The 25731-nt window shown below is 36.3% G+C and overlaps 2 protein-coding genes across 8 annotated transcripts; one reads left to right on the top strand and one right to left on the bottom strand.

Moving 5' to 3' along the window:
• Positions 1-740: 740 nt before the first annotated feature.
• On the bottom strand, positions 741-6696 carry LOC130972970 (uncharacterized). Of its 7 annotated transcripts, none has more exons than XM_057897326.1 (6): positions 6306-6694; positions 5738-5864; positions 4561-5667; positions 2995-3411; positions 1759-2024; positions 741-1081 (listed from the first exon to the last, which is right to left on the bottom strand). In XM_057897326.1, exons 3-6 carry the CDS (start codon positions 5630-5632, stop codon positions 821-823), a joined length of 2016 nt encoding a protein of 671 aa, XP_057753309.1. In that variant the 5' UTR covers positions 5633-5667; positions 5738-5864; positions 6306-6694; the 3' UTR covers positions 741-820. The 7 variants fall into 7 exon arrangements, with proteins under 7 accessions (XP_057753309.1, XP_057753306.1, XP_057753308.1 ...); XM_057897323.1 differs by having other exon boundaries at positions 4561-5864; positions 6281-6366; positions 6561-6576; XM_057897325.1 differs by lacking the exon at positions 6306-6694 and adding an exon at positions 5983-6026.
• Positions 6697-9248: 2552 nt separating this feature from the next.
• Positions 9249-10913, top strand: LOC130976262 (60S ribosomal protein L38-like). Its single transcript, XM_057901076.1, has 3 exons — positions 9249-9351; positions 10066-10249; positions 10647-10913. The coding sequence occupies exons 1-3, from the start codon at positions 9349-9351 to the stop codon at positions 10667-10669; spliced, it is 210 nt and encodes a 69-aa protein (XP_057757059.1). The 5' UTR covers positions 9249-9348; the 3' UTR covers positions 10670-10913.
• The last annotated feature ends 14818 nt before the right edge of the window (positions 10914-25731 follow it).

Raw genomic sequence — 25731 nt, forward strand, 5'->3', positions numbered from 1 at the left:
CACGAGATTGAGCTCCTCTCCCACTCTTTCACACGCAATGCAAACGTAGTGACACTACTCCTCAGGCCAGCCCTCACTCTGTTAGGACATCATTGAAGGTGAAGGATCAAATTTTTCTTATGTAACGTTACTCAGAGAATGAAGCCCTTTTGCGAGAATAAAACACGAAGCGTCAAAGGGTTTAGGGGGCAAAATTGTAATTAAATTTTTTTAATTCACTTGAGGATGATTTTAAAGTGTTTCTGAGCGTTCGGGATGATTTTAATAGCAAAAAAAGTTCAGGGACGAATTTGATTTTCGCTCCTTATCTTAGAGATGATTTTAGTACTTAATCCTTTAGAAAATAATATGTCTAAAGTGTAAATCTTTTGTCACTTTATTCTTAATTTTTTTTATTATAATTAGTGTTCTAATCGAACCCCTAAATTCTTAAACTGCTAAAAACCAAATTGAGCTTTCATCTTATATTAAGTTGTAATCTCATAACTTTAAATCTATTAGATTAAATAAAGTTTTTAGGACATCTTAATTTTGTAACTATAGTAACATTTTATGGTTGATCTTGCTCAAGAACGTGTTTATTTTTTGTACTTGAAGCTACAATGCATCTTTAAACTTGAAATGGCATTAGTTGAACGGTACTATTACCACATCCAATTTGGGTTACATAAGCTCCTACTAATTACTATCCTTTTGCTTACTCAAATTTACCCTTTAAACCATGGAATAGAAAAATAGAAGAGATCAAAGTTTCTATGACATAATAATACCATATATATTCTAACAAAAAATGGAGAAGTAGTAATATGAATGATGAAGATCAACTAGGAAAAAGCAAGAAAGTTGGTTCAACATGTATCCTTCTATTTACAAAAGTGATCTTGTTCAATTTACTACGACACCATGCTAGTTGATCAGTCGTTATTCTTGACATGTTCAACACTCTCCAAACTAATTTCATATCCACTTGAGAGAAAAAATAAAGCACTTGATCTGTCCCATCTTCATCGTAATCATGCTTCTTAAGTTTCTTCAATATGCAGCTTTCACTCCTCAATAACTCTTTCAATCTCTTTTCCTTCTGCCAATCCAAAACAACATCATTTCACTAAAAAAGAACAACAACTCAAGACCAAACCTATTATATATATATATATATATATACACCGAAACCACCAACAAATTCACTCTTCTAGTGCTAAAAATTTATATTAGGAATAACTAGACTTGAAATACAACCTTTAATTTATAAAGAAAGGAAATCATTTTTTTTCTTAAACTAAACTTTTAAGTAGATTATTCGACCCAAATAACTTGGAACGAACTCTCATTTTTTAGTATTAGAAAAGTTTATATAATATATTTCGAGCATTTATCACATGTATTATTTAACATTGGCTAAGAAAAACAGATGATAAGTAAATTTTGAACACTCACGTATAAATATTTTCATATAAAATTAATAGTTGAAAAATGTTAAATAATAATTTAGTAAAAAAATATTAAATAATCTAATAATTTTTAACTATCAACTTTATATGAAAAATAACTATACTTGAGTTTACACCTAAATAAACATTAATGATATCCTTCTCATTATGTTTGATGCTGCAAATTAAAACATTATTATTATAATTAAATGACGAAATTAAAGTCATTTGGTGAAGAGAAAAACTAATTTACATGTCCACATAATTAAAAACTATATATGTGGCTTTAATTATTAAAAGTTTTATTATTGTTATTATTATTTTTTACCTTTTGAAGATCTGTTAGAATTTCTAGTAAAAGCTGTGAATCTGAGAGATCCTGTAATTGCATGAGTTGATGAGTTTCTCTTGCAGATTTAAGTGTGAAGCTAGATGCATCCTTATCAGCTCTTATAAAACGCCAAATTGTTCTGATTGATTCTTCCAAAATCTCCACTAACATGTCACTTGTTATTATTATAGACTCATCATCTGCTGCTACGACATCTCCTCCTTTTTGTCTTTGTTTCTTTTTATCTTTGGAACTGTTGTCTTCTGCATGCATAACCAATTAAATAAGGATCTATATCCATAAGGGATTTGTTTGTCTCATTTATATTTATGTATATATTATGGTCCCCTTATCATCAAAGAAAAGCTTAAAGGGACATTTCAGAAAGTGGGACAATTAAAGTGACAATAGAAAATGTTCATTTATTATATTATTGTAGGTCAATGATGCAAACAGTAACACTCAACCAGTTGTAATGCATTAGCATTTTACCAGTGTTTAGTAGATGCAAATGCATTGATTACAGTATATCAAAAGCTTTAAAACTTTGGTTTAATGATACTACAAATTTTGGTTTATTTAATTTCCTAACCAATGTCTTAGAATATGAGAAGATAATCATCTTGATGTGGAAATTACAAGAGTCATAGATATCTCTCTTTACCAATTTTTCACTTTTGTTAAGATGAGATATATGATATAATCAATAAAAATACTATTTTAACAACTAAAAAAAAAAAGCATATAACTAACTACTACAACTTAAAAGTCTAAATTCTCCTTACTTAAAATAGGGAAAGATAAGGGTGATTCAGACTTTTTATCTTTATAATTGAGGGTTATTTGTTTTCTTTTAACTATAAAATAATGTTATTTATATACTAAAATCAGTCACTAATGTATTTGTATATAAATACATGTTTAATTTAATTTATTTTTAATATATATTTTATACTAATGACTAATTGTAATGTACCCCTAATATGGTTGAAAGTCAAATTAGTAGTTCTCTATGATGAAATTCACATCCAATTTCCTCATGCATAATAAAAGGACTCTCTTCCTAAAAAGTAACTTAAAATTTGAGAAAAAAATTCAATCCTATCTCCAATAATTAAAAAAAGAAAACAAAAGAAAAATAGTAAAAGTTTTTCTCCTCATATTTTTAGTGAGAGAAACTTGATAATTTAATGTTAAAATTATCTAAAAAGTAGTTAGTGGTGTATTAATTACCTCTAATGAGTGGAACTTGAAGAAGATTCCTCATGACACAACGATTCTTGGTGTAGTTTTCAACTCGTGGACCTTGGAAAGGTTCATTCTCTATAAATCTCTGAATCAAAACCTGGAACTGTTGAAATTCCCCAGCAACCTCATTGAATCTTTTCAAACCGTATTGGTCACTTTCCCACAGCTCCAATGCCTTCTCATATTCCCATTGAAGAAACTCCCAAGAAAGGCATAATTGCCCCACATAAACCATTTCCAAGTCACTGTATAGTTCCCTCATGAACTTGTTCGTCGCGTCCCCTGACTCCTTGTTCTTTCGCCGGCCGCTCTGTGGCCGACGAAGAATGTCTTTTATGGCAAAAGAAGAGGATTTCTTATGCCATGAAAGTGTTTGGAGCGGATCTTTCGATGATAAAAAACCTATAATTTTCCACAAGAGAAGTTTATAAAAATATTTTCTCCTCATGTTACAGTCAATTTTTAATACATTTTCTGTGTAATATATATTTCTCCACAATTTTTTAAATATGTTTCCACAATCATATACTAAAAAATGATAAATGAAAGCAAATTTATGGGAGTAGCTTTCTAACTTATCTTGCATGTCAAGATTTGATTCATAGAGGAAAAAAAAAGGAAAAAAAAAAATAGAAAGAAGAGTCATGTGAACAGTGGTTGAAGCATTACAATCATTGATAGCTCATTGTAGGGAAAAGGTTTCTTTTTGAAATTAGGCAAAAAGCTAGGTTGGCCACAATAAGCAAATGTCCAAATTTCATGCCAGTAGAAAATGGGAAGTGCAAATTTAATGTACGCCAATTTTTTTGATATGATCATTTAAATGAGTAGAAAGGAGAAGGTGGATAGGTCTACTTAAGTAGATACACATATTTGCTTATTTATTTAATATGTAAAATTGTTTGTTCTAAAAACACCTTCTAAAATTACAAAATATATAATTCTCTAGAACTTTAATTTTTTTTATAAATAAAATCATTTTTTGAGGAAACCTACTACTACTACTACTACTAGTCTTATGGGAAAATGAAGAAGACTAGTAGAAGCTATGGTTGTTGGGAATTCTACTATGGAAGAAGACAAGCATTTATGTAATCAACAGAAAACTCATGCATGTGGGAGGAAAATTTGATCCCTTCCTTAATGGCACCCCCCAAAATTCAACCTCTATCTTCCTTGTTACAATAAACAAAAATAAAAAGAATTGCATCAACATTTGACAAAACTATTTACTGATAAATTCAACCAAAAAGCTACTAGGGTATTTCTATAAATTCATGCTTTCCTAGTGCTCAACCAACCAGATTTAGTGGGTCCAAAAAGGCAAAAACACTCTCTACTTTTAATGATATAGATGAGTTAGGTCTTCATGATCATGTAAGATAGATGAAATTTGTTTATGAAAAAGGCACAAACCTTTTTACACTATCATAATACTATCTAATAAAAAACTTTAATCACCCCCTAAAAATCAAAGTTTGAGAGTTAAGCCAGGAAAAGGAAAATAAAATAAGAAAAATAAAGGAGAAAAGGGTAAGAAATTTTACTGACCTATAGCATACATCTTTTGGTAATTCAAGATATCAAATTTCCTCATCCTCTCTCTGTAACTCTTATAGAATTTTGGAAGATCATTGGTGTTGGAACAATGGTGGAACTTCTCATCAATATTCCATGGCTTCAAATCTTCCATGATCCTTGGAGACTCAGAATCCTCAAGGATTGTAGGTAAACCAGTTGCTCTAACTTTCTTCAGCTCCATCTTTAGCTGCTCTATCAAATCTTGATGCTCCCAAAGTGTGTCGAACCGGCTTGAATCCTCACCATCAAAAGCAGCTAAACTATCTGAATTGTTCTTCAATGATCCTTCAAAATTTTTACCTGAAGACTTTTCCTTTGCACAATCTTCTTCAATCTTTCTAAGCTCATTCATTATATCTTCGTCTTCTTCGGCAAAATCATCAGGCTCATAACCAATATCTAAATTCTCCAAATCTTTATCATCCAAAAAATCCAAATCTTCTTCTTCATCTGTTATTAGGTCTGCATTTTCCTCACCAACATGATGGTTCCCCAATGTGTAATAATCAATATTGGTTCCGAAGTCTGCTTCCGACAAGAAACCTTCTTCTCCCATAAAATTCATAGAATCTGAATCAATACTTGAGCATATGAAATCATCATCTTCATGTGGTAAATCTTCAGCAACTGGTTCCGAATCCTTGACCTTATTTTGTGACACCTTTTGAGTGGAATTCTCAAGAATTTCTGCATTAAAGCCTTCTTTGGACTCAATGATAACTTGATTTTCAAATGGAGAATCATCACCATTTGAATGGACATAAAACTCTTTCACAGTGAAATTTTCAACTTGTGGTTCATCCAAGAACTGGCTGAAACTTGCCCCAGTGAAGATCTGATACTTGTTGGTACATGAGGAAATAGTATCATCCCTCTCCACAAAATCACAACTTTCCTTGGATTCTTCTTCAACCAAGTTGCAATCCCAACTTTGATATTCAAATTTGAAAACCAACTTTGATGGTTCCTCTTCATTTTCTTCTTCTTCAAGTCCAAAACTTACACCTTCATCAACAAAAGTTTCAGAGCAACATTCATTCATTGGCCCTGCTTCAACTTCTGTTTCGCCCTCGCAGCCTTCAGAATCAATTTGATTACTTTCATGTGATAGAGAATCACAAGCAGAATCAAAATTCTCATACTTCACCTCTGTATCTTCTTCACATGATCCATAATAACTATCCCCCTCAGCTTCGGTTTCTGGATTGGTTTGATCAACTTCAAAGGGAAATTCAGAACAACAAGCAGAACTCATTCCCTTAGAACTATAATACCTAGAAAGGAAAAACAAAAACAAAAACAAAAACAAAAGGCAACCATAAAAAATAAGTATATTAAATATAAGAAAAAGAGACTACCTTATCAACGATGAACATTGAAAATTCAATATACCTCATGAAGATTTTGGTGAAAACCCAGAACAGAGATTGCATAAGCTTAGAAAACAGAACACAAAAATACTCCGTTAAAAAAACCACCTTTGGATTAAAAAAACCCTTGTTGTAACTCATGATCATAGAATAACAATTGGGTATATCACGAAAATTTCATTGAGGGTCACGATTACATGAAGAAGCAACAAAAGAAAAACAGAGGAGGGAGGAAACAACAAAAACAGAGCAGGGTCATGCAAATGCAAACTCTTGATTTCGAAAATGAAAAATAAAATAAAAATAAAGGGACTTTGCACCTGAATTAGAAAAAGATGTACGTACAAACTCTCTTCACTGTTTTCACATGGTGAAATCCGATTCAGCAGAGAGGTTGAAGTGTTACCTAATGAGTGAGATTCAGCAGCAAATATGAATGAATGAAACAATTAAATCAAAATTGATAATGTTAATGCAGAAGAACTAGGGAGAAAACAACGTGTGAGCGACTTGTGTTTTGTTCTAATCTTTAGGGGTTGCTTAGAATAAAGAGAATTTTTTTTAACCGTTATGAACTGAGGAATTATATATTTTCTCAACCTTTTTCTTCGGGTGAGTAGTCCATTGTTATTGTTGTTGTGTACGATTCTATTGATTCATGTGAAGGGTTGATGTGTGAGTGAATAAAAGAGATAATGTTAAAATTTTAGAAAAAAATAAACAGAAATTTTGGGTTAAATTGAAAGTTTACGTTATCAAATGCGCTTAGATTGATAACCAAATTTTGCACTATGTAATGAAAATTGATATTTGTATGATTATTAATTTATTATTATTATTATTGTATAATATCGAAAAAGAATTGATGATTTGATATGTTTGAGAGAGTTGGAACGTGGTACGTTGGAGTCAATGTGGAAATTGATTAGTATTTAGTAAGATGAAGAATTCAACCAAGCGTGTGGGCTGTGACTTTGGGAACGGACCAAATAACCGACATCCGTCATAGATCAGGCTCTTCAATCAAATAAGATACCATTTAGTTATAAAACCTTTCTTATTATTCTCAGAAGCTGTTAGGCTGCCTTTATTTATAGATATAGAATCTTGATATAAAGACATAAAAATATAAAATAGTGTTTGATAAATAAGATTTAAATAAAAATATTATATTTTGAATTAGTATATTTTGTATTAATAAAAAAGAAAAAGATATTAATAAAGAATATAATTTATTTTTTATTAATTTTATTAATTTTTTATAATTATATTTTTTATTATTATATTTTTTTCTCAAATTTTTTGGATAAAAAAATGAAAATAAATTAAACTTTTAAAATTTGTTCAAATTTATTATCAAACAAAATATAAGAGTATAAAATTTTGTGTCTCTATCTTTTGTCTCTTGTTCTGTTTTTAGAAACAAATGCAGTCTTAAAAATAATAATTTTTAATATTTTTAGCTATTATTTTATAGTATAAATATTAAATTATTTTTAATAAAATAAATTTTATTAATTTATATATATAAATTCTAAAAAATATAAATACAAATTAAATTAATTTATGTATATAAACTCTAATAAATATAAATATAAATTATATATTTTTGTATGATAATATTTATTAATTATATAGCATTATTCTATTATTTATTATTATTATTTTTATTATTTTTATTATTATTATTATTATTATTATTATTATTATTATTATTATTATTATTATTATTATTAACAAATCGACGATATGTAAAAAAATAACTATATAATTGTCAGAATTTAATTTTGTATAAATTTTACATAGTTATTTAAATAAATTTATAGGTATAGATAATTTTTTAAATAATAAAAATTATTTTTTCTAATCTAACAATATACAATTATTATTTGTGTGATTTTTTTTTTTTTACAAAATAGTGTATAAAAATGAATTTCTAATAGTTATGTTAAAATGAAATTGAATGAGTTATCAAAGTGGATATTTCCTCCTTTAAAATGTATATTTGGTGTCATATTTGAACCATTTACGGGAACACGGGAATAAATTAACAAGTTATTTTGGTTTTGGCGTCAACATGTTTCGGAAAAGTACAAATTTTTGGCCTGGCTATATCTTCGGGAGGCTCTTTCTACTGTTGCATTTCGTTTTAGGAGGGGGCATTACGCACACGGATAGCTGTCCACGATGTTTCTCAGGTCAGGAATCGGTATTACATTGTATTCGGGATTGTCCAAAAGCCCAACTTGTTTGGCAAGCTTTAGGGATTTCCGATCAACCAGTGGATTTGATGAGTTGGTTCTTACACAAACAGCGTCCCTTTAGATTCTTTTCTGGTCTCTGGTGGATTTGGCGTTCGAGGAATAACGAGATCTTTCATCCTCACGACCATTGGATCACAGACAAGGTGATTGGTATGGCTTTGTCCTTGGAAAAGGAGCTCCGAAATATTTTTGAGTTGCAACGACTGTCTATCCCCTCAACCATTAGTGGCTCTTGGATTCCCCTCAGTGGGTACCTTTAAGATTAATTGTGATGCTAGCTATCCTGGCAGTGGTGCTCGAGTTGGTTTTGCTTGTGTTAGCAGAGATTGGAAGGGAAGGTGGCAACGAGGCTGTCTGGGAATAATTGAGAGTCGTAGCATTTTGCAAGGAAAGTTGTTTGCTATTTGGAGAGGCTTTCTTTTAGCATGGGACTCGGGACAAAGAGACATTATATGTGAGACAGATTGTGTGGAGGCTTTTACTATTGTCAATAATTTACAAGATTGCTCTGGGTTTATTGATCCTTTGGTGTTAAAAATTCGAGATATCATGTCTTGGAAATGGCGTGCTGATCTTCGGTTGATCTTGAGAGATGCAAATACAGTAGCAGACATCATGGCAAAGACCGCAATGAGGACCCTTTCTCCCCAAGTAGAGCTTCCGTTGCCTTGGAAAGAATTTGAGAATAGTATTCAGCGGGACTGCCTTTCTTAAGCAGTTTCTTATTTTTTTTCTCGTTCTTAGTTTTTGTTTATTTTCTTTTAAGTCACCAAAAAAAATTAACAAGTTATTTGCCTTTTTAGTCATATATAGGTAATTATATATAAATAAATAAATTAATTTGGGGAATCATAATTCAATTCATAACTCATAAGTTGTGTTTGATTTTTTTTTTGTTTCTGATTACGGGCTTCTTTTAATTGTATAAGCAAATTGGGCCCTAAAACCATAAGTAGTAATGGGCCGGGCTTAAGAAAGGATAATAACGTCATTTAATAATATTTGAAGGATATTCAACGTCTAGGGTTTACTTTTATGAACCCTAAACCTAAAAATCGTTGTTGTCACTGATTGGGGCTGTAGGAGGAGCTGTCGCCCGTGCCAATAGTTGCGAAGTCAGAAAAATGGTATTTCAATTTGATTTCTCTGCAAATTATCGATCCTCATAGTTTATGTATCTACGATTGATCTTTTTTTGGAGGGAGGGTTCGGAATTAGTGTGTTCTTATTGGTTTTATGAGCTTCGGATTTTACGTGGTGGTAACTGATTAGCTATTGTTGTTAGCCAAATTTGTAAAATGGTGTGTAATAGTTTACTTGAGTGTAATTTGTGACTTGTGCTTGTTTTGCAGACTTGTTTTAGTTTCAAGTTTGCTTCTTTCTCAAATGGGATTGTGCCATTGTAGAATTGGTTCTGTCAAAATCACTTGTATGAAAGTACCAAATATAAATAATTTGACTTTGAAGTCATTATAACTCATTTGAATTCTGAATTGTGTGTAATTTTTTAGTGTCACTTTTCTCAATATGTTTTGTTTAGGTTTTGGAGTTTTTATGTTTTTGTAAGCTCTTAAAGTTTTTTTTTTGTCATTTTGTGTTGTATTTTGGCAATTGAGAATAATATATTGAATGTATTTTATTGTTGAAACGAGGGATTTAGACATTAAAGATATAAACTCGGGTCAAGAGAATATGTTACCAACAAAAATAAGGGGAATATCCGAATGTCATTACTTGATTTGAAAATGGATGAAATGGATTTAAGAACTTGCTCTAAATTTTTACCTTTGGTAGTTTGGTACTCAAGCTTTTTTTTTTCTCTCATGATTGGTTTTATGTAGCCGAAGCAAATTCATGAGATTAAGGACTTCCTCCTCACAGCCCGTAGGAAGGATGCGCGTTCTGTGAAAATCAAGCGGAGCAGAGATGTGGTCAAGTTCAAGGTTCGTTGCTCCAAGTACCTGTATACCCTCTGTGTTTTTGACCTTGAGAAGGCCGATAAGTTGAAGCAATCACTTCCTCCAGGTTAGTTTTAAGAAATCTTATTGCTGATATATGTGATTATTAGTTGTTATTCTTGTCTTCCAAGAAACTAGTGGAAAAAATTTATGTACATTGTATGAATTGTATAGATAGTTGATGTCATAGGTTGGAAGTTCAGAGGTTTAACTCGTTATAATGGGAAACCAATTTATTGAAGTATAAGATTCCGTTGTGTCTAGGGAAAACAATGGTTTAGATTCTGGTTAATCATGATCTGGATGTGCTCACGGCGAATGATAGAATGAGCACAATCCACATGGTGTTCTTGGGTATCCAAGAATTTCTCCATGCTTCTGCCATGTTTTAGTCTTGTATTGATTTTTCCCTGTTACTTCTTTCTGTTTTGTAACTATTGACTCATTGTATTTGCTTTGTGCAGGTTTGAGTGTGCAAGACCTTTGAATATCGGGTACAATATAAGGGACCAATTTTGTTTGAATTTGTGCTTTATATTTGCGTTTACCATTTCGTTGCTTATCAGCAAAGGATTAGATTATGATTAATGTAATGAACAATGCAAAAGGATTAGATTATGATTGATGTGATGAACAATGCAAGTTGACTTGACGCAGTTTATGCTTTTTGTAGCTAATTTCATATATTATTATGGATAAAACTTGGTTAATTTTATTAATCTTTCTGGTTGTTTCTTATACTAATTTACAAGAGCCGAAGTGATAGTTACATGTCATTGAGATTGAGATAATGAATACCATAACATTGTCGAGCATCATCATCCCTGTTTGACAAGGATTCAGCAATCTAGTGGATTTTGAGCTTTTTGGGATGCATGAAGTGATAGAATTTTAACTCCTAATTTATAATGGTTACCTTTTTTATTGATAAATGTATAAGCAGTGGTGGAATTGGACCGAGTTACCAATGGTGGCTCCACTTGTTTTAGGGTCAATTCGGTTTAGCTCGTTTTATTAAATAGGTCAAATTTAATTTTTCGAAAAACTCATTAGCTAAATATACTTGATCATAGACTTTTAGTAAATGATGATGAAGTTATGTATTATTCTTGTTAATGGTTTATATATTACTAAGTATTATTATATATAGATTAATACTTATTTTTGCAGTCTATTTTCACCTTTATTTGTAGGGGATTTATCACATAACCCTTAAAAAAAAGAGGGAAAAAAAAGAGGTCACGTTACAAATTTTTTATTTTTAATTTGTTGCAGTCCAAATAAGATCACTTGTCTTCTTCAACTATGAGTTTGTGTGTGTGTGTGTGTATATATATATATATATCTGCAAACAGAAGTTATAAGCTAAATCAAACATCTCATAATTAGTTAATGCATCTAGACAAATTTAACCTAACAACATAAATTAAGAGTGTGACATGGTCACAAATTGGAACCGCATTTTGTGACTATAGGGTCTAAAAATAAATAGCAGAAAAGAACGTGTCATTTGATTCAAAGCTGATATTACAACTTGGCCTTGAAGAAATCTTTATAAGCAAAATTTGAAGGTTTCTTACGGGATTATATTTTTTTTCCTTTCATATTGGTCAGCTTTCACCATTGGACTTGAGAATTCCATCTTTCATATTATCTTATTTCATGTTCCATGCATATTTCATTGTCATTGTCATAATTATTTATTTTAACTTATTTATGCAACACAGAATGCGTACAAAAATCTTTGAACAAGAAATTAATTTAAGCCAACAGGCTAATGAGACAGGACGCCTACTTTGTTGACATTTTAAGCCATATGAGTCAACGTTGTTCTTTATATGTGACAATGATATTCCACTTTTTTTATCTGTTCGTGCTTCAAGTGAAAGTGATTTATTTGGGGATTTATATGCTTGCAATATTTTGATTAATATACATAAATTTTAAGAGGTTGTTAATCCTATACATTGGCAATACAAACAGAGAAAATCACATTTTCGGTAAATCATATCACATTAAAGTAAAAAATAACCATGGTGAATAATTATAAGGAGGAGTAATGTTTTTTACCAAAGATAGGAAACTCGAACCGGCGACTTTTTAAGTGAGTACGGAGAGATTATACCATTTGAATTATAACTCATTGGCATAAGGAGGAGTAATGTTGATTAAACATTTTTCTTGCAATTTGATTGGTAGTTCAATGTGAAAGAAAATTAATAAATATGATAATATCTATATACAATAATTAATATTTATTATATATAATTAAAAATCACTGATATAATTTTTTTACGGTAGCTCTCAGTTCGATAGGTCAAGGAATTAATTCGTCTCAAATATAAGCTCCATTTTTTTTTTTTTGGACTGGGGCCATGGGCCAGAGATCCGACCCGGCCACACAACCAGAACCCGATTCGCCCCTAACCCGATCCTGCTAGTGCCCGACCCTAAATCTAATCTCATCTTCCTCGCAATGCTCTCTGTTAGCGCTTTATGTTGCCGCCGGAAGCTCCCTTACCAGACCGCCTTGTTGTATGGATTTGACGCTTGAAGCATCCTTCCCTTTTGGTGTCCTCCGGTCCAATCAGCAATGTATCTTTCTGAGTTCTCCCGCAACCACCGTTTTCCTCGATAGCCCGGTAATGAAGCCTCTGATGATGGGTCCGCCTTGGATCATCCATTCGGTCTGTCTCGGCAGGAGTGATCGTCTGCCTTGAAGCAGTCCGCATAGAACTAGGCCCCTCGGCGCTCCCTCCTCGATCCAATCTCCAAGCTTCGCCAATTGGATTGCTCCTCTCTTCAGTTGGCCTATGCGATGCCATGGGTCGATGCTGCGCTCCCCCTTCAGCTTCTTGCATGTCCCGATCTTCCATGTCTACCCCCTCAGGTAGCTCCTCTTCTGTTTGATATCTTTGCTGGTTGGTTGGAATTGGAACCCCTTTGGTTTGATTTTGTGCCCTTTGATTATGCTGTAGCATTGCGATCCTAGCTTCTGTTCTGATTGTGTTCCTGACAGGATTAGGAGTATTGAAAGTCCACTGGCTTCTTAGATCATTCTTCACTGCCATAGCTGCCAGTTGGTGAGCTACTATGTTGCCTTCCCTTGGAGTCCAGGTAGCTCCCACATCTGGCGCCTCTTCCAGCAGTTGCAGAATGTCTCTTAGGATTGCGTCTGCTTCCGCCATAGGCATTCTAGCTTTAATGGCTTGAACCAGAGGTAAACAATCTGTCTCAATTATACAGTTTTCTATTTGTAAATTCTTTATGAGAATGAGAGCTTCTCTATATGCCTGAGCTTCTGCTGCTAGTGCTGAATTTGTGGTGAATTTTGATGTTGTCCCAGTGATGATCTTTCCCTGCCAGTTCCTGATAACGACTGCTGAGGCTGCCTTGCCTGTATCCCTATGGAAAGCCGCGTCCGTGTTAACCTTCAACCTATTTTGTGGCGGGGGCCTCCAGGTAATTCTCTTCCTATCACCAATCCTGTCTGTTCTTGGATTTTGGTTTGTGTTGTTTCCCTTTGTTGCATTGTGAAATTCTGCTGCTCGATGTTCTGCATTAATTATTACCTGTTTTGGATTGATTTTTGTTTGCTGGAATATGTATTGGTTCCTTGCTTTCCATATACACCAACATACACACCCCAGATTACATAAAATTTTCTCCTGATCCTTTCCTGTCCAGCTTTTTATTTTTTGAATTGTTTCCATCATCCATTTTTCGAACGAGGTCACATTATAGGCTGTAGGTGCTATTTGAATGCTAGATCCGAACCAAACTGCTCTCGTCCATGGACATAAAACTAAAGCATGTTCGACATTTTCATTCTCATCCTGGCAAATGCTACATGAAGGCTTATCTGTACATTTACGCTTATACAAATTTATATTAACTGGCAGAATTCTTTCCACTGCTTTCCATAAGAACATTTTAATCTTTTGTGGCACTGGCAATCTCCATATAGTCACCCAAACCTCCCTGAAGTTCTGACTCGACGAGGCTTTGTTGAATTTTGTCTCTTCCTTTGCATCTTTCTCCTCTTTCGCAGCACGGTAGCCTGATTTCACTGAATATTGTCCGTCGACTCTATATGGCCATATAAGATTGTCCTTCTTGTTAATCAGGCTGATGGGCGTTCTAGTAATCAAATCCGCTATGTTCCCCGGAAATAATTCCTTAATTCTGTTCTCATCCCAGCCCTCCCCATGTTTTATTAGCTCGCTCACTTTTCTAATTTGCTCTTCTCCACTTCTCCCCATTTTACCTCTTCCTGCCACCCAATTATCCCTCCAGATATCTATCTCCGTTCCACTCCCAACGCTCCATTTACCTTTCCTTCTAAGGAAATCCCTTCCCTCTAACAAGCTTTTCCATATCCATGACGCGTTCCTTCCTTCTCCCGCTTCCCACAGGCTACAGTTGGGATAATAAACTGCCTTAAGAGTTCTTGCCCAAATTGCTTCCTCCTCTTTTAGTAGTCTCCAAGCCTGTTTTGCTAGGTGCGCAATATTTTGGCATTCTAAATCCTTGAACCCCAAGCCTCCATTTGTTTTACACTTAGTCAATTTTGTCCAACTTTTCCAATGAATGCTTTTTTCCTTCCCGTTATTTGCCCACCAAAACCTGGCTATTGCTGCCTCGATTCCTCTGCAGAAGGATTTAGGGAATTTGATGACATTCATAGCAAAAGCCGGGATCGCTTGTATTACTGCTTTTATCAAAATCTCCTTTCCGGCTTGGTTTAACAGCTTCTCTTTCCATCCTTGCATCTTGTCAAGTATTTTCTCCTTTATCCACTCCAGCGCCCTATTCTTGGATCTTTCCCATCTCGCAGGCAACCCTAAGTATCTTCCTGGATCATCCCACGCCGCCATTCCTGTGATCTTGATGAGCGGATGATTTGTATACTTTTTGGCACTGTTTTTAGTATGTTTTTGATATGATCTAGTTAGTTTTTATTATATTTTTATTAGTTTTTAGTTAAAATTCACTTTTCTGGACTTTACTATGAGTTTGTGTGTTTTTTTGTGATTTCAGGTATTTTCTGGCTGAAATTGAGGGACCTGAGCAAAAATCTGATCCAGAGACTCAAAAGGACTGCAAATGCTGTTGGATTCTGACCTCCCTGCACTCGAAGCGGATTTTCTGGAGCTACAGAAGCCCAATTGGCGCGCTCTCAACGGCGTTGGAAAGTAGACATCCTGGGCTTTCCAGCAATATATGATAGTTCATACTTTGCCCAAGATTTGATGGCCCAAACCGGCGTTCAAAGTCACCTCAAGAAATTCCAGCGTTAAACGCCGGAACTGGCACCTAATTAGGAGTTAAACGCCCAAACTGGCACTAAAGCTGGCGTTTAACTCCAAGGAGAGTCTCTACACGAAATTTCTTCATTGCTCAGCCCAAACACACACCAAGTGGGCCCGGAAGTGGATTTTTATGTCATTTACTCATCTATGTACTAGTTTTCTATAAGTAGGACCTTTTACTATTGTATTAGGGACATCTGGGTAGCTATCTTTGAGTTTTATGCTATCTTAGATCATTGGGAGGCTGGCCATTCGGCCATGCCTAGACCTTATGCTTATGTATTTTCAACGGTGGAGTTTCTACACACCATAGATTAAGGTGTGGAGCTCTGCTGTACCTCGAGTATTAATGCAATTACTATTGTTCTTCCATTCAATTCCGCTTGTTCTTTATCCAAGATATCACTTGTTCTTCAACATGATGAAGGTGATGATTGACGCCCATCACCATTCTCACCCATGAACAAGGTGACTGACAACCATTCTTGTTCTACAAGCATCTGAGGCTTAGTGAATATCTCTTGGATTTCTGATTGCACGATGCATGGTTGATCGCCTGACAACCGAGTGCTCGCCTGACAAACGAGCCAACCATTCCGTGAGATCAGAGTCTTCGTGGTATAGGCAAGAACTGATGGCAGCATTCAAGAGAATCCGGAAGGCCTAACCTTGTCTGTGGTATTCTGAGTAGGATTCAATGATTGAATGACTGTGACGTGCTTCAAACCTGTAACCTACTGGGCGTTAGTGACAGACGCAAAAGAGTTATTCTATTCCGGTAGGGGAGGGAACCAAACCGGTGATTGGCAGCACTGTGACAGAGTGTGTGCATTAGCTTTCACTGCGCGGATGGGAGGTAGCTGCTGACAACAGTGAAACCTTACACGAGCTTGCCATGGAAAGGAGTAAGAAGGGCTGGATGAAGGCATTAGGAAAGCAGAGAGACGGAAGGGAAGGCATCTTCATACACTTGTCTGAAGCTCTTACACCAATGAATTACATAAGTATCTCTATCCTTATCTTTTATGTTATTTTCGTTCATCACCATATACATCTGAGTTTGCCTGACTAAGATTTACAAGATGACCATAGCTTGCTTCAATACTAACAATCTCCGTGGGATCGACCCTTACTCACGTAAGGTTTATTACTTGGACGACCCAGTGCACTTGCTGGTTAGTTGTGCGAAGTTGTGTAATGCCATGGTATTGAGCCACCAAGTTCTTGGAGCCATTACCGGGGATTATTTGAGTTGTGAAAAAGTATTGTTCACAATTTCGCGCACCAAGTTTTTGGCGCCGTTGCCGGGGATTGTTCAAGTTTTGAGCAAGCTTTTGGTAACAATGCCTGGGATTGTTCTAGTTTGGAGAACTAACGGTTCATCTTGTTGCTTAGATTAGGTATTTTTTTTTTTCGAAATTCTTGAAGATGAATTCTAGAGTTTCATGATGATTTGTTGAAATCTGGCTGGCTGAGAAGCCATGTCTAATCTGATTGGACCGAGGTTTCAACTTATCACCACAAGAGCTTGTTGATTCTCATCAATTTTGCTCTTGGAGCAGTGATCTGCTAAGATTTGGCTGACCTTTGGTCATGTCTAGTGTTTTGGACCGAAGCTTTCTTTGAAAGCTTGGCTGGCTGTGAAGCCATGTCTAATTCCTGGACCGGAGTCTTAGACTAGCATTGCACTGATTCCTGGAATTCTCATTAAGAATTTTGATACCTTTTCCCACTTAATTTTCGAAAAACACAAAAAAAAAAAAATTTACAAAATCATAAAAACCAAAAATATTTGATGTTTCATGCTTAAGTCTAGTGTCTCATCTTAAGTTTGGTGTCAATTGCATGCATTCATTCATGTGTCTTAAGGATCCTCAAGTAATTCTTGATGATTTTTGTGTTCTAATCTTTGAATTCTATTGACTTGAAGCATTTTGTGTGTCTCATATGAATTCTCATATTGTTAGTGTCAGTAGTATACAAACTGCTAAGTTTGGTGTCTTGCATGCATTGTTAATTGATTCTTTTTGCATTTTGATTATTAAAAAAATCCAAAAATATTTTTAATTTGTGTCTTTTCAAGTCAATGATACAAAGAATTGAAGATTCAGAACATACTGCAGAGGAATTATACAGAAAAAGCTGAGCATTCAAAAATGCCCAGTGAAGAAGGCAGACTGGCGTTTAAACGCCAGCCAGGGCACCTGGTTGGGCGTTTAACGCCCAAAAAGGTAGCATTTTGGGCGTTAAACGCCAGAATGTATACCATTCTGGGCGTTTAACGCCAGGATGGTGCTAGGGGGAAGATTTTGTTTTTCAAAATCAAATTTTTCTAAGTTTTCAAAGTTTTTCAAAATCAAATCTTTTTCAAATCATATCTTTTCAATCAAATGTTTTCTAAATTAATTTCTTTCCTTTTTCAAAGATACTTACTAACAATTAATGATTTGATTCAAAATTTCAAGATTGTTACCTTTTCTGTTGAGAAAGGTTTAATGTTTGAATCATATCTTTTCTTATTAGGCAAGTCATTAATTTTTAAAATCATATCTTTTAAAATTGTTTTCAAATCATATCTTTTCAAATTGCTTTCAAATCATATCTTTTCAATCACATCTTTTTAAAACCACAACTTTTCAATTAAATCTTTTTAACCACATCTTTTTCAAAATAGTTTTCAATCAAATCTTTTTAATTTCTAATTTCAAAATCTTTTTCAAAAAACACTTAATTTCTTTTTCACTTTTAATTTTCGAAAATTATCAATCAAATTTTCAAAATGTTTTCAAAATCTTTTAAATGAATTTTCGAAAATTCTCTTCCCTCCTTCCCACATCCTTCTATTTATGGAGTACCACTCCTTCTAAAATGCACAATTCGAACCTTATCTAATTAAAGTTCGAATTCTTCTTCTCCTTCTTCTTTCTATTTCTCTTTTCCTCTGACATTTCAAGGAATCTCTATACTGTGACATAGAGGATTCCACATTTCTCTTGTTCTCTTCTCTTTCATATGAGCAGGAGCAGAGACAAAGGCATTCTTGTTGAAGCTGACCCTGAACCCGAAAGGACCTTGAAGAGAAAACTAAGAGAAGCCAAAGCACAACTCTCTTTAGAGGACCTGACCGAATTCTTCAAGGAAGAAGAAGACATGGCAGCCGAAAACAACAACAATGCCAACAATGCAAGGAAGGTGCTTGGTGACTTTACTGCACCTACTCCTGATTTCTATGGGAGAAGCATCTCTATCCCTGCCATTGGAGCAAACAACTTTGAGCTTAAGCCTCAATTAGTTTCTCTAATGCAACAGAATTGTAAGTTTCATGGACTTCCAATGGAAGATCCTCATCAGTTTTTAGCTGAGTTCTTGTAAATCTGTGACACAGTCAAGACTAATGGGGTTAACCCTGAGGTCTATAGACTGATGCTATTTCCTTTTGCTGTAAGAGACAGAGCTAGAATATGGTTGGATTCTCAACCTAAAGAAAGCCTGGACTCTTGGGAAAAGCTAGTCAATGCCTTCTTGGCAAAGTTCTTTCCACCACAAAGATGGAGTAAGCTTAGAGTGGAAGTCCAAACCTTCAGACAGAAGGATGGAGAATCCCTCTATGAAGCTTGGAAAAGATACAAACAGTTAATCAGAAAATGTCCCTCTGACATGCTTTCTGAATGGAGCATCATAGGTATTTTCTATGATGGTCTCTCTGAACTATCCAAGATGTCTTTGGATAGCTCTGCTGGAGGATCTCTTCATCTGAAGAAGACGCCTACTGAAGCTCAAGAACTGATTGAAATGGTTGCAAATAACCAATTCATGTACACTTCTGAAAGGAATCCTGTGAACAATGGGACTAGTCAGAAGAAAGGAGTTCTTGAAATTGACACTCTGAATGCCATTTTGGCTCAGAATAAAATATTGACTCAACAAGTCAATCTGATTTCTCAAAGTCTGTCTGGAATGCAAAATGCACCAAACAGTACTAAGGATGCTTCATCTGAGGAAGAAGCTTATGATCCTGAGAACCCTTCAATGGAAGAAGTAAATTACCTGGGAGAACCCTATGGTAACACCTATAATTCTTCATGGAGAAATCACCCAAATCTCTCATGGAAGAATCAAGAGAGACCTCAACAAGGTTTCAATAATAATGGTGGAAGAAACAGGTTTAACAATGGTAAACCTTTTCCATCATCTTCTCAGCAACAGACAGAGAGCTCTAAGCAGAATACCTCTGACTTAGCAACCATGGTCTCTGATCTAATCAAAACCACTCAAAGTTTCATGACTGAAACTAGATCCTCCATTAGAAATTTGGAAGGACAAGTGGGTCAGCTGAGCAAGAAAATTACTGAACTTCCCCCAAGTAACACTGAAGAAAATCCAAAAGGAGAGTGCAAAGCCATAAATATGGCCGAATTCTGGGAGGAAGAAGAGGCAGTGAACGCCACTGAGGAAGGCCTCACTGGACGTCCACTGGCCTCCAATGAGTTCCCCATTGAGGAACCTTGGGAATCTGAGGCTCAAACTGAGACCATAGAGATTCCCTTGGACTTACTATTGCCTTTCATGAGCTCTGATGAGTATTCTTTCTCTGAAGAGGATGAGTATGTCACTGAGGAGCAAGTTGCTAAATACCTTGGAGCAATCATGAAGCTGAATGACAAGTTATTTGGAAATAAGACTTGGGAGGATGAACCCCCTTTGTTCACCAAAGAACTGGATAACTTGTCTAGGCAGCAATTGCCTCAAAAGAGGCAGGATCCTGGGAAGTTTTCTATACCTTGTACCATAGGCACCATGACCTTCAAGAAGGCCTTGTGTGACTTGGGGTCAAGTGTAAACCTCATGCCCCTCTCTGTAATGGAGAAATTAGGGATCTTTGAGGTGCAAGCTGCAAAAATCCCACTAGAGATGGCAGACAACTCAAGAAAACAAGCCTATGGACTTGTAGAGGATGTTCTGGTTAAGGTTGAAGACCATTACATTCCTACTGATTTCATAGTCCTAGAGACTGGGAAGTGCATGGATGAATCAATCATCCTTGGCAGACCCTTCCTAGCCACAACAAAGGCTGTGATTGATGTTGATAGAGGAGAGTTGATCATTCAAGTGAATGAAGAATCCTTGGTGTTTAAGGCCCAAGGATATCCCTCTGTCATCATGGAGAAGAAGCATGACGAGCTTCTCTCAAAACAGAGCCAAACAGAGCCCCCACAGTCAGACTCTAAGTTTGGTGTTGGGAGGCCACAATCAAACTCTAAGTTTGGTGTTGGGAAGTTCCAACACGGTTCTGAGCATCTCTGAGGCTCCATAAGAGTCCTCTGTCAAGCTAATGACAGTAAAGAAGCGCTTGTTGGGAGGCAACCCAATGTTTTATAATTAATTATTTTCTTTTGTTATTTTATCTTTTTTGTAGGTTGATGATCATAAGAAGTCACAAAAAAATGAAAAAAGCAAAAACAAAATGAAAAACAGGAAGAAAAACAGCACACCCTGGAGGAAGATGCTGCTGGCGTTCAAACGCCAGTCAGCCTAGCAGTTGGGCGTTTAACGCCCAGTCTGGCACCCTTCTGGGCGTTTAACGCCAGAAAGGGGCACCAGACTGGCGTTAAACGCCAGTAAAGGGCAAAAACCTGGCGTTAAACGCCAGGAATGGGCACCAGCCCGGCGTTTAACGCCAGAAAAGGCTCAAAACGTGGATTTTGATGCCATTTGGTGCAAGGATGCCTTTTCCTTGACACTACAGGATCTGTGGACCCCACAGGACCCTACCATCACTCTCTCTCTTCTTCCCCCATTCACCAATCACCTCAACACCTCTTCCCCAAAAACCCCTCACCTATCAAATCCCATCTTTCTCTTCACCACTCACATCCATCATTCATAAAACCCCACCAACCTCACCCTTCAAATTCAAACCACTTTCCCTCCCAAACCCACCCTCAAATGGCCGAACCCTCATCCCCCTCTTTCCTATATAAATCCCTCTTTACCCCTTCATTTTCCCACTACCTAAACACCACTTCTCCCCCTCCTTGGCCGAATACACCACCATCTCCCTCTTCCTCATTTCTTCTTCTTCTACTCTCTTCTTTCTTCTTTTGCTCGAGGACGAGCAAACATTTTAAGTTTGGTGTGGTGAAAGCGTTGCTTTTTCGTTTTTCCATAACCATTTATGGCATCCAAGGCCGGAGAAACCTCTAGAAAGAGGAAAGGGAAGGCAAAGGCTTCCACCTCCGAGTCATGGGAGATGGATAGATTCCTCTCAAGGGTGCATCAAGACCACTTCTATGAAGTTGTGGCCTTGAAGAAGGTGATCCCCGAAGTCCCCTTTTCACTCAAAAAGGGTGAATATCCGGAGATCCGCCATGAGATCCGAAGAAGAGGTTGGGAAGTACTTACCAACCCCATTCAACAAGTCGGAATCTTGATGGTTCAAGAGTTCTATGCCAATGCATGGATCACCAAGAACCATGACCAAAGTGTGAACCCGGATCCAAAGAATTATCTTACTATGGTTCGGGGGAAATACTTGGATTTTAGTCCGAAAAGTGTGAGGGTGGCGTTCAACTTGCCTATGATGCAAGGAGATGAGCATCCTTACACTAGAAGGGTCAACTTTGATCAAAGGTTGGACCAAGTCCTCACAGTCATATGTGAAGAGGGCGCACAATGGAAGCAAGATTCAAGAGGAAAGCCGGTCCAATTGAGAAGGCATGACCTCAAACCCGTGGCTAGAGGATGGTTAGAGTTCATACAACGCTCAATCATTCCCACTAGCAACCGGTCCGAAGTTACCATAGACCGGGCTATCATGATCCATAGCATCATGATTGGAGAAGAAATAGAGGTTCATGAGGTTATAGCCCAAGAACTCTATAGGGTGGCGGACAAGACCTCTACCTTGGCAAGGTTAGCCTTTCCTCACCTCATTTGTCACCTCTGTTATTCAGTGGGAGTTGACATAGAGGGAGACATCACCATTGATGAGGACAAGCCCATCACTAAGAAAAGGATGGAGTACACAAGAGATCCCACTCATCATGAGATCCCTGAGATTCCTCAAGGGATGAATTTTCCTCCACAAGACTATTGGGGGCAACTAAACACCTCCCTAGGAGAGTTGAGTTCCAATATGGGACAACTAAGGGTGGAGCACCAAGAACACTCCATTCTCCTCCATGAAATTAGAGAAGAACAAAGAATCATGAGAGAGGAGCAACAAAGGCAAGGAAGAGACATTGAGGAGCTCAAGCACTCCATAGGACCTTCAAAAGCAAGGAAGAGCCGCCATCACTGAGGTGGACCCATTCCTTGATTTCCTTGTTCTTTATTCCTTTGTTTTTCGAATTTTAGTGCTTTATGTTATCCATGCTTGTGTCTTATGATCATTAGTGTCTTAGTGTCTATACCTTAAAGTTATGAATGTCCTATGAATCCATCACCTTTCTTGAATAAAAATGTGCTTAATTGAAAAAGGAAGAATTGCATGAATTTTGAATTTTATAATAGTTTAATTATTTTGATGTGGTGGCAATATTTTTGTTCTCTGAATGTATGCTTAAACAGTGCATATGTATCTTGAATTTGTGGTTCATGAATGTTGGCTCTTGAAAGAATGATGAAAAAGGAGACATGTTATTGAGGATCTGAAAAATCAATAAAATGATTCTTGAAGCAAGAAAAAGCATTGCTATTCAAAAAAAAAAAAAAAAACCCGAAAAAAAAAAGAGAAAAAAAGAAAACGAAAAAAATGATAATAAGAGTTGTGATCCAAGGCAAATAAGAGTGTGCTTAAGAACCCTGGACACCTCTAATTGGGGACTTTAGCAAAGCTGAGTCACAATCTGAAAAGGTTCACCCAATTATGTGTCTGTGGCATGTATGTATCCGGTGGTAATACTGGAAAGACAGAGTGCTTTGGGCCACAGCCAAGACTCAATAAATAGCTATGTTCAAGAATCATCATACTTTACTAGGAGAATCATTAACACTATCTGGATTCTAAGTTCCTAAAGAAGCCAACCATTCTGAATTTCAAAGGATAGATTGAGATGCCAAAACTGTTCAGAGGCAAAAAGTTAAAAGCCCCGCTCATCTAATTAATATTGATCTTCACAGATGTTTTTGGAATTCATTGCATATTCTCTTCCTTTTATCTTATTTGATTTTCAGTTGCTTGGGGACAAGCAACAATTTAAGTTTGGTGTTGTGATGAGCGGATGATTTGTATACTTTTTGGCACTGTTTTTAGTATGTTTTTGATATGATCTAGTTAGTTTTTATTATATTTTTATTAGTTTTTAGTTAAAATTCACTTTTCTGGACTTTACTATGAGTTTGTGTGTTTTTCTGTGATTTTAGGTATTTTCTGGCTGAAATTGAGGGACCTGAGCAAAAATCTGATCCAGAGACTCAAAAGGACTGCAGATGCTGTTGGATTCTGACCTCCCTGCACTCGAAGCGGATTTTCTGGAGCTACAGAAGCCCAATTGGCGCGCTCTCAACGGCGTTGGAAAGTAGACATCCTGGGCTTTCCAGCAATATATGATAGTCCATACTTTTCCCAAGATTTTATGGCCCAAACCGGCGTTCAAAGTCACCTCAAGAAATTCCAGCGTTAAACGCCGGAACTGGCACCTAATTGGGAGTTAAACGCCCAAACTGGCACTAAAGCTGGCGTTTAACTCCAAGGAGAGTCTCTACACGAAATTTCTTCATTGCTCAGCCCAAAAACACACCAAGTGGGCCCGGAAGTGGATTTTTATGTCATTTACTCATCTATGTACTAGTTTTCTATAAGTAGGACCTTTTACTATTGTATTAGGGACATCTGGGTAGCTATCTTTGAGTTTTATGCTATCTTAGATCATTGGGAGGCTGGCCATTCGGCCATGCCTAGACCTTATGCTTATGTATTTTCAACGGTGGAGTTTCTACACACCATAGATTAAGGTGTGGAGCTCTGCTGTACCTCGAGTATTAATGCAATTACTATTGTTCTTCCATTCAATTCCGCTTGTTCTTTATCCAAGATATCACTTGTTCTTCAACATGATGAAGGTGATGATTGACGCCCATCACCATTCTCACCCATGAACAAGGTGACTGACAACCATTCTTGTTCTACAAGCATCTGAGGCTTAGTGAATATCTCTTGGATTTCTGATTGCACGATGCATGGTTGATCGCCTGACAACCGAGTGCTCGCCTGACAAACGAGCCAACCATTCCGTGAGATCAGAGTCTTCGTGGTATAGGCAAGAACTGATGGCAGCATTCAAGAGAATCCGGAAGGCCTAACCTTGTCTGTGGTATTCTGAGTAGGATTCAATGATTGAATGACTGTGACGTGCTTCAAACCTGTAACCTACTGGGCGTTAGTGACAGACGCAAAAGAGTTATTCTATTCCGGTAGGGGAGGGAACCAAACCGGTGATTGGCAGCACTGTGACAGAGTGTGTGCATTAGCTTTCACTGCGCGGATGGGAGGTAGCTGCTGACAACAGTGAAACCTTACACGAGCTTGCCATGGAAAGGAGTAAGAAGGGCTGGATGAAGGCATTAGGAAAGCAGAGAGACGGAAGGGAAGGCATCTTCATACACTTGTCTGAAGCTCTTACACCAATGAATTACATAAGTATCTCTATCCTTATCTTTTATGTTATTTTCGTTCATCACCATATACATCTGAGTTTGCCTGACTAAGATTTACAAGATGACCATAGCTTGCTTCAATACTAACAATCTCCATGGGATCGACCCTTACTCACGTAAGGTTTATTACTTGGACGACCCAGTGCACTTGCTGGTTAGTTGTGCGAAGTTGTGTAATGCCATGGTATTGAGCCACCAAGTTCTTGGAGCCATTACCGGGGACTATTTGAGTTGTGAAAAAGTATTGTTCACAATTTCGCGCACCAGATCTCTTCTATGTTCACCCTCCTCTGTATAGATACTTGGCTTCCAAAAATCAGCCCGGATTTCTCTGTGTTGATTCTTTGACCTGATGCCTCCGTGTATTTGTTTAAAATCTGAATGAGTTGATACATCTCCTTCTCTTCCGCACATGCAAAAATTATGCAATCATCAGCGAATAACAAATGAGTAATTACCGGTGCTGATGGGGCTAATCTTATTCCAGAAATAAGCTTATCCCTCTTCACCTTTTCCATGAGATTAGTGAAGCTTTCAGCTGCCAAAATAAAGAGGTAGGGTGATAAGGGATCTCCCTGTC

This window comes from Arachis stenosperma, chromosome 4 (assembly GCF_014773155.1).
Source record: "Arachis stenosperma cultivar V10309 chromosome 4, arast.V10309.gnm1.PFL2, whole genome shotgun sequence".
Taxonomy (NCBI): domain Eukaryota; kingdom Viridiplantae; phylum Streptophyta; class Magnoliopsida; order Fabales; family Fabaceae; genus Arachis; species Arachis stenosperma.